At 41.0% G+C, this 10,157-nt stretch overlaps 1 protein-coding gene across 1 annotated transcript in view; it reads right to left on the reverse strand.

Annotated features, from left to right (window-relative positions):
* The window catches only part of ASL (argininosuccinate lyase), a 30,169-nt gene that overhangs the window by 17,644 nt on the left and 2,368 nt on the right, over positions 1-10,157 (reverse strand). Inside the window, exons 3-6 of the mRNA XM_018556796.1 lie at positions 4,630-4,824; positions 3,044-3,127; positions 2,148-2,204; positions 905-1,002 (exon numbers count right to left, since the gene is read on the reverse strand). Of these exons, the coding sequence (XP_018412298.1) occupies positions 905-1,002; positions 2,148-2,204; positions 3,044-3,127; positions 4,630-4,824 (434 nt within the window). The remainder of the gene's footprint in view (positions 1-904; positions 1,003-2,147; positions 2,205-3,043; positions 3,128-4,629; positions 4,825-10,157) is intronic.

Consider the following 10,157-nt stretch of genomic DNA (forward strand, 5'->3'; position numbering starts at 1 on the left):
AAGAATATATATAAAAAAAAAAAAACTATGTAGAAAGAAAGTCAAATGCTGTTAGCGTGTGTAGAGAGGAGTGGGAAGCTCCAATGACAGGAAACTAAAACCAAATAAGAAAAAGAAAAGGACACAGAGCAAAGAGTGTAGTATAATAAGTTATGGAAATAAAAGTATTGCACTCACAAGTGACCATACGAGTGATGTAGCAAGAACAACCACATATATGCACAGGGAGATAATTACATTAGAAGCGATTCGCCATGTGTTGCCAAAGACGGATGGAACAAGATGATGTTGAGAGTGCGTGATGTTTCCACGCCAGGAGCCAGTGATTCTTTCCGTCTTTAACAACACACGGGAGGTCGCTTTTAATTATCCATCTATCATCAAGAATCAGCCGATGGGTAGGGCGGGACGGCACCAGCTACGATGTAATTATCTCCCTGTGCATGGATGTGGTTGTTCCTACTACTTTACTCTTATGGTCACACTTGCGAGTGCAATACTTACTGCTTTTATTTCAATAAATTATTGGTCTCTTTTTTTTTTCAGTATCATGGTATAAAACTACACCATGAAAGCAAAAGACACGAGAGAGAGAGAGAGAGAGAGAGAGAGAGAGAGATTGTAAGGCCCTGATAGCAACAGACATGACTATCGGAGACATTATCGGATTTGTACTGTCACCACAGCTGCAGGGCCAAAGTTGCCTAGCTCTGGTCTAAAGAATGTTATTATTTTGACTAGTGAATCTTTAGAGTAAAGCCTTTGATACTAGAAACACTAGGTGACAGATCTTTCTCTGACGTCCCCATTCAGAAATTAATCTGGAATCTATAGCACTAGTTAGTCCAATAAATTCAAACATATCATCATGCAGAGCTCACAAAAATATTTAGCCTTTACTTACATTGCTGCTCTGTCCACCATGGTCCTGATAAGACGAGTCAAATGCAAGTAGAGAGCAGAGCAGGAATCTCGCAACCACAACCTCATGTCTGTTACAACCTGTGGGCAAGTGAACACCCAGAAGTAATATTTAAAGTGTATGTAAACAATGAACTTTTTTTATTTGGTTCCTTTTGGTCTATTAAATATAGCATGGAAAGCATTTTATTATATCTGTTTGGTAAGTGCAGAAAAATGCATGTTATTCATGTCAGAAATCTATTGATTTCTGAAGTAGATTTCTGAATCTGCTGAGCTGTTACAGTAAGTTCCTGTGCTTTCTGCCTCTGCTGCACTCTTTATCAGTAAGCATTGTTACTAGTTCTCTGACTACAGAATAGCTCTCCCCATGTTATGGAGAAGAGGAGAGGTGAAGGTAGCTCTGTACTAGAGTTACATTGCTACTCCTCCATTGATACAGTACAGTAAGAGTTGTCACCCTTTTTATTGTTTTTGGGTAATAGTATGTTTTACTGAATCTTTACCTTTATTTGTTGCTCAATGACTCAAATGCCACATTCACATATATAACATTCCTGTTAAATGTTTAGCCTGTAACTCAGAATTTCTTATTAGACACATACTACTTCCTTTCTTTATGGTGTAAGCCCCCACAAATAAATTCAACCTCTAGTAAACATGCGCGTGTGTGTATTTGTTATTCAGTGGTAATCAAGACGAGCACAGTGCTGCAGCAGATAATAATGCATCCATGCACTGGTGTTCTGGGGCTCAAATCCAGTGAACAGCTTGTCTACACAGATTCTGGCTGTTCTTACCATAACAGTGCAGCTTTCCTCTGTGTGCTTCTATTGCCTTCAACACTTCAAAAACACACTGTTAGGATAACTGACTTCTGACTAAATTAGCATTAGCGTGTACATGTGTCTGCCTGACTGATGGAAAAAATAAATTAACCTCAGCTAGGGCAGGCTCTGATGTTAACGGTTATAGGTACATTAGACATGTCTGCAAAAATATAGTAAGCCATTAGAGAATAAGGTTATACTGTAATACCCAATAGGGGGTCATTTATCAACGTTTCGCCTGGTAAATGGCGTTCACATGGCACTAGCGCCACTAAATGGTGCTGAAGAACTTCCTACACTTATCAGCGCCATCAAGTGGCGCTAGTGCTGTGCAAATGACATCCGTGAGGCTTTTTTTTAAATGAACCCCATAGTGTATCAAACAATGACAAATACCTGATCATTTCGGCTGCGTCCAGTATGGAGCTTTCCTGCAGGTTCCCCTATTAGTTCCTAGACATAAGACAGGAGAAGTGTTCAAAAGGTATACATAAACTTTCTATTGACTGGTTTGAGGTACAGAACCGTTTCAGAATCATCCTTCTACAATGCATTTGATTCCACCTCTTGCCCTATGATTCCTTATTTAGTCACCATCAGAAGCTAAGCTATATTCTAGGAATATTATATGGCTGACACAATGGGGTTGGTTTAGTAAAGGCAAATAGGCTTTTCACTTTGTAAGGGAATTTGCAGTTTGCAAGTAACGTTTCCCCTTAGTCGAGTGAATGAGGTGACTTCCATCATCCAATCATGTGCAAGCAAAACTACAGCTTTTGAAAATTTTGCTTCCATATGATTGAGTGTTCTTTGCAAAGTAAAAATTTGCTACATGCAGAGGAGGGAATGCTAGCACTAAATATATTGCTGTACCGTATTAACTAAGGCAAGAGTATATTAACTAAGGCAAGACATAATTATCGTCCTCTAGCATAAAACACAGGCAGGAATTATCAGAAGTGTAGTAGAATCAGCTACCTGTATGCTGATCAAAGCAGTTCACAACCATAAAAAACACAAAGAGAGGTACTTAAGGTGAAACACAAACTTTTTGATCAGCTACTTAATGCACTTTATATAAAACAAATCTTTTTAACCAGTTATGAACTTTGGCAGACCAGGTCTGCTCAATTTAACTTAATCAAAGTACCTTGAGTGTACCTGGTGCGGCCTGGGCATTCTTCCCCATGGTAGTTCTGGAGTTGTCTAAAAATGGCCAGCTGACAGTGGCTCTTGTATGAATGAAGCCTGTTAATACTGGCAAAAAAACAATTGACTAAATAAATGCCTACCTTGAGGCGGCGTTCATTGGCAGTGTGTATATCCTCATCACCCTTTGTCAACACAAATGTTCCAGTAGACCATTCCTCATGGATCTGTAGGGAATGAATAAACAAGTGTTTTGTACAATATAATTCACAAATGCAGAAACTATCAATACTTCTAAATTTTATTCATGCAGTAGTATAGTACTATTAGTGTATTATACTGTAAGTCTATTGTATGTAGCTATAGGCTATAGTCATTCTGATACAATTTGAAAGGACCTGTCAGGATACAAAATATGGACACTAAAAGTCAACGCGCTTGAGAATTACAGGATAAAGTATGAAGACCAAGCTAGTATATTTTAGCATGGTAGGATTTCCCCAACTTAGCAGTCACCCTAGTAGTATTTCCGTCATGGCCAGCAAGGATCTGCTGGCCATTTTGTGGGTTTTCAGAGACTCTCAGGGCAAAGAAACATGATGGCATGGGTATAAAAGAACATCAGATGCATAGGAGAAACGTGTCTGTTGGTCAATGAGTTCAATAGACAGCACAGATGTTGGCGATTCAAGTTTTACGCAGACAGTTTGGAGTGCTGGATCTGTGCAGACAAAAGCACAAATGGGAGGGAGGGTCTAGGATTTGTACAGAAAAAGAAGGTTTAGTAGTAGACACGATGTGTGGCCTGGTAGTGTCTGTTATTCCTCAGAAGCCTTATAGTGAGAATGATTATGACTCTAGGACAATATCCAGGCTGCGATCCTAGGGATTGCCTTGCTAGTTACAGTCATCAGTAGGCAAGACCTGTCCGAGTACCAAATCATGAGGCAAAATCATCAGGTTCAGGTAGAAGGTTATGCCAAGCAGTAGGCATAACCTTCTGCCTGAATGTCAGAAAGCAGTTTTCAAAGTCAGAAAGGCTGCTAGAAATTTAGGGGTAAATGCTGAGGTCACAATAAAAACTCATGGCTGCAAAATGGCATGAATCATTAAAAAAAAAAAAAAAAATGTAAAAAAAAAAATGTACCTCTTGTGTATTGGTCCATTCAATTACAAACTGTGGCTTGAGCTCGTCACTTCGCTCACCCTTATCTATAGCCTCTCTGATTGTTGGCAAACTATATAACATACCATATAAAGTATATTTACTATTACTATTACGAAAAATGCTGGCTAGGCTATACGTATTAGCTACATTATTATATCCAATGTAACATCACCATTGTGTCTGCTATAGATCATATACAGTATATCTGGGTACGATATATGTTGTTATGTTATAAGGAACCTCTGGAATCCTAGATCAATTAATCTATCTAGCCAGGTAACATTTTATGTAGAAGGTCAGCAGTGGCAGTCCAAGCGTTTCTCTTAGTAAAAGTTGCTTTTGGTTGTACCTTATAGTAGTAAAACTAAAACAAAAAAACATGCAGCTGAGAGCTGAACAGCCAGATCCTAAACAGATTTCCAATACGCAAATATAGTCATAATTGAAAGGTCTGAATCCAAAGCAAATTATATGGTGTAGGGCAAAAAAAAAATTGAAAATGACTTGCAATAGTCTTTGAAAGAACCAGTAAGGTGATAATTTCTACATGATGCATATTACCTGATCCAAGCCTGTTACAATTTCTTCCATTTCAGACGAGGTTACAAGTCCTGCCTTTTCCAAGGCTTTTACATAAGCTTGGCTTCCCCTGATGTCAGCTGACCACATTCTCTGGTCATATGACACTGAAGAATTGAACATTTCCATGATGGGGTCTATGCTGCCAACAAATCTTCCACCCCATAGTTTATCTCCCTGAAAGAAAGGCGAGATTGTACTTATGATTAAAAGTATACTTTCACAATCTAACGCTCCTGGAAAAAGAATGCTGGTCATTATCAAAGTAAAACTTTACAATACTTTAGAAGTTACAAGACATAAGTAGAAGCTTATTTCAGGATTAATCTAGGTTTTTACAGTCAAATGCATACTGGAAATGAAAGAAAAATATACTTCAAGTGTATCTGTAGCCAAAACTTAGAGTTGAGTTTTTTTTTATTATTGCTGCTTGTGGCCCTACTCGAGGTTTCCTTCGAGTTCTGCCACAGTGGCAATATGGTCACCAAGACAGGAAGTGAAATCTCAAAAAGAGTTCTAAACAGTCTCTTCTCTATCCAAAGCTAAAAAATTGATAATAATATACTTTTTAAAACCACCCTTTAAAACCAAATATCTTTGATGATCAGTGGCTGCATGCCAATTCATGCTTTTAAAAGCAGGTGTTCTTTAAAAAGTTTGACATCCTTTCAAAATAAGAATGTTAAATTCAGAACAGTTTATTGCACTGTGACCGATTTGATGTCCGACATCAAATAAACTATTCTACAATAGGAGATAAGTGGTCTGGAACATCATGTGCTCTTGCAAAATCCAACTGATAGCTCTCTCATTCAGTTTAATAAAAACAGCCTACACTGAATGATGTTAGGACAACAAAGACATCAGAGATCAAGTGACCAGTACCTATTGCATAAGGTTAGTCACAGGACATACTGGGCACTGGCACAAACAGGACATGAACTCGAAACAGCTTAGGGTAGCCATACACAGCCTGCTTTTGCCCTAATTTGAGCAAGGTTTGTGACATCTGGGTCCTGTAGGGCTTTCCTGGGAAGAACCAATGAGCAATTCCCCCTATCAGGCTCGTTTATGCACACATATTTTCCAACTTGCTGGAACATCTAGGAGGACAGACTTTGACTTTATCACAGTTGCTCTTTTTGCTTAGATTATGTAGGTGGAGTCTGGCAGGATGTGTAACATCATGGATCATTCTATCTCTAGGGTCTTCAGTGAAGTTCCCTGCTCTCCTCATACCCATTTGGGGTTTTGGGTGTTCTTGCCTGCCTAGGATGCAGAGGGGAACTGGTCCCCCTTTGTAAAGGCCATGGCAGGTGTGTGATCAGGGAAACAAGCAAAATAAATACATTCATAGTCCCCAGTAGAGATACAAGAAATTGTATGGTGCTTTAACTCTCTGTTATCTACTGAAAATGTCAATTCTGGGTGGCCTGACCCTATAAGATATAACTCCAGTGTAAAACTCTTCTCATTTTGAATATAATAGAGAAGGGTTAGAGCCCTCCATTGGTGACATTTGCCTCCGCCTCTTGCCCCCAGTGACCTCTGTCTCTAAGACGGTAAGGGAAATCCTCCCTACATAGGCAGCATTATAAAATATGACAGAAGTTCTAACCTCTTCCCTTCACTCTTCTGAAAAACAAAATAAAATATGTTGGATGCAAATTATATTTAAAGAGACACTGTAGCTAGACCATTAATGTATTATGTGATCTCAGAAGCCCTAGTAGTCTCAGAGCTGTCACTCAAGTGACACTCTATAGTATTCCATTTTACTCCTTTACTCCTCACCCAGCATCTACATAAAAGGTTATGTAGGGAGATGAAGGGAGGAGCGGAGTAGCTGGACCAGCACAGACAGCAATTAGACACTCCAGAAGAGGAGAGGGCTATGCTGCGAAGGGAAGAAGGGGGCTGTGCTAAGAAATTGACTCTTCCTGAAGTAGACATATTTTCTAGCAGGTTTAAAGGCACATTTCAAGTGATTATAAATAATGTATTAAACGAAAAAACACTGGAAGTAAGCATCAAAGTACCAGAGTTTTCTGTGCTTTTACCTGCATTTTTTAAATTGGTGACATGATGTCTTTAATAGAAATCAATTATAGAATGACATTTGTGGTGCAATAATTAGGGATGCGTCGATACCGTTTTCTCAGTATCGAGTAACTATATTTCTTTTTCGGAACTTGGCGATACAGAATACCAATATCGGAAAAACCCATTAAGGAAGCTAGGCGGCATGTAATGACTTGCCACCCGGCTTCCCGATTAGCCGGGAAGACGTCTCCATGCTCCCTCATCACCAGGTGACGAGGAAGCATGGAGTCGGCTTCCTGGCCAATCAGGAAGCCGGGTGGCAGGTAATAACTTGCTTCCCAGCTTCCTGATTGGTCAGGAAGCTGGGCGGCAAGTCATTACATGCCGCCAGGCTTCCCGATTGGCCGGGAAGCTGGCTACATGCTCCCTTGTCACTTGGTGACGAGGGAGCATGGGGCCAGTTTCCCGGTCAATCAGGAAGCTGGGCAGGGTGTAATTACTCGCCACCCAGGTTCCTGATACTGGAAGTTCCGGTATCAGCATAGGCATCAGGAGCATTTGGGCGAGTATGCGCACCTCGCCCAAATACCCTGTATCGGCACCGATACTAGTATCGGTATCAGTGAATCCCTAGCAATAATAAGCAGAGATGTAAAAAAAAAGCCCCAATTTGGTTACAAACCCGAATAGTGATTAGGCAGGTATTTTTCTTTTCTACTATAGGTTTAGAAAATAAAAAAAACAGCCTATTTTATGAAGACCTGTACAAAGCTGTAATCTATTTGGTTTCTACAGGCAACAAGCCCATCTTTTTTCAGGTATTATCCAGGGTCACCATCTACTTTGTGGACTGGCATGTCAGCTCAGAGATGACACAATCATGTAGATCAGCAGTAGGCAACCTCGGCACTCTAGCTGTTGTTGAACTACAAGTCCCGTGAGGCATTGCAAGGCTCTGACAGCCACAGATATGACTCCCAGAGGCAGAGACATAACAGGATTTTTAGTTTCAGCACAGCTGGAATGCCAAGATTGCTTACTCCAAATGTAAATTCTGGTGGCCTTGCCATTGCCCAGAACTGATGAGGCGCCTATTGACATTAGACAGGTGCCTGCTGTTTTCAGATGGACTGGCTGATGATCCAATGTCCATAAGGCTTCCTTGGGGAAGAAGACGTATTAGACAGGTTAGAAAACCTTATCTGTTCTGATCACTGGTATAAACTGATGAATTGATTAGCTGTCTGCAGTGCACCTCCCCTGCCTTGCTCCATATACCTCAACACGGACGGCTGTCCGGTACAATAGTGTGTGGTTAGTCATGTTCAGCATAAGTGTCTGAGGACCACGAGATCATGCCTGCACGCCCAGTCCCATTCTAGAGTCTAAGGACAGCTATCAGATGCCCTGTTGATTGAGGGATTAGAGTTTAGGTAACTATTACATGGCTGCTTGAACGTCACCTGAAATGTTCTTCTGCTCATAACTAGAATGTTTTACACTATAAAACCAACTACAGTGCACATAATCACTGAGAAATATTCAAAATATGTTTTACACTTACTGCTACAGTACAGTCAAGTGGTTAAGTGAAATATATCAAATCTTCCAAGCAGAAAGAGTTCTTTGTTTAATCCTGGTCACAAGGCAAAACGCACAGCATGGCTACCTGTTTTTACACAAGAGCTGCAGAGAAAAACAGAACACACTTCCCAAATTCCCAACTAATAGTTAAGTCCACCCAAAAAGGTCACCTTTACATAGATGCCCGCAGGCTCAGGAAGGTGACTAGCTTCTTATACCCTTTAGCCCAGGGGTGGGCAACTTCAGCCCCCCCAGATGTGCTTTAACTACAAATGCCAACATGCCTCTGCCTCTGGGAGTTATGCCTGTAACTGTCAGTCTTGCATAGCCTCCTAAAGTTCCACAACAGCTGGAGGGCCAGAGTTGCCCACCCCTGTGTTAGAGGCTCCAGTGTTAAGACCTCTGCATCTGAGAATGAAAGTCTATAGTGATCGTTGAGAGCAGAGCAGGGAACACTAATGGAAAAATCTCCCCACTGGAACTTCTAAGATGTACCAGGAGCCGGTGAGTGATTCAACTCATTAGATCCAACACAAATTTGAAATATAAGCTTTAGTGGAAAACCCCTTTATTTCGGTTTCCTGCCATTATCTTACATTCTATCTCAGCAGTGACTGAATGCATTTTACATAATACGCTTGTCTACTGTCTGCTGCTGCAGGCATAGCATTGTACGAGTTGTAGGGGTCATTTCTGAATCCCACTACTTACAAAATGAAGATTGCACACTGCTTTCAGGGCATGTATTGAATGTGTCAGTCTATTGTAAAAGGAGAAATGGCTAAAAACTATTTGTTCCTAAACCTATCATTTCATTTCTGAAAAACAGGATCCTTTCCCTTAAATATCCTACTGTACATACCCCCACGCTTCTAGTACATATGAAATAAATAACACTTGTGTGTGGCCAATCCAAAGCTGCCAACTGTCCCTGATTTGGAGGGACTGTCCCTCTTTTGGAACCAAATCCCTCTTTTCCTTCTGATTTATTTTTTCTCTCAATTCTTCATTGCCCACAGGGGTGTGTCATTTGCCTAAATAGTTTAGACCAGGGGCAGACAAACCTTTGGCCCTTCAGCTGTGGTGGAACTACAAATCTCATAAGGCACTGCAAGATTATGACAGTGGCTGTCATAATCTTGCAGTGCCTTATGAGAGCAAGTGAGCAAGTAAAAAAGCTCTTTAAGATTGTCAAATGGATGCAGAGGTTGTGATGCGTCTGTGCTCGCCACCACTACTGCGTCAGTAGTGGCAGGCATGACTCCCAAAGGCATGACTCCCAAAGGCAGAGGCATGAGCAGCTTTGTAGTTTCACCCCAGCTAGAGGGTTGTAGTTTGCCTACCCCTGCTTTTTACTAAAAAGTGTTCCTCTTTCTTATCTCGGAAAGTTGGGAGGTTTGGCCACTGTCATTCTTTATCGTGTCACAGCAGATCTGGATAATCGCCAAGAGAAAAAGCTCTGCTCCCAGAAACCAGTAAGATTTACATTTTTCCATCTTGAGCTGCAAATGTCAGTCATGAGGACGCAGTAGTGGTGGCAAGCACAGACACATCACAACCCCTGCATCCTTTTGACAATCTTAAAGAGCTTTTTTACTTGCTCACCTTTCGGGCAACTCGTGTCTCTTACCTTCCCTTCATCCCAGTGTTGCAGGATCTGTAAGCTTCTTCAGCATTCAACACTTCTGGGAGTATCGTTGTCTGTGCCCCTTAGCTCTTTCCTCCAATCCCTAAATCAATGAGACCTGAAGGGATGCAGAGGTAGGAGGATGCAAACATAGTTTGTGGCAGTGTCCACAGGAATCCGACACTCCCAAAAGTGAGCTGAAAAAAGGCTGCAGCACTGGAACAGAAGGATGGTAAGGGACATGGGTCATGTTCAA

The sequence above is a fragment of the Nanorana parkeri genome, unplaced genomic scaffold, assembly GCF_000935625.1.
Source record: "Nanorana parkeri isolate BGI_ZX_2015 unplaced genomic scaffold, ASM93562v1 scaffold253, whole genome shotgun sequence".
NCBI lineage: Eukaryota > Metazoa > Chordata > Amphibia > Anura > Dicroglossidae > Nanorana > Nanorana parkeri.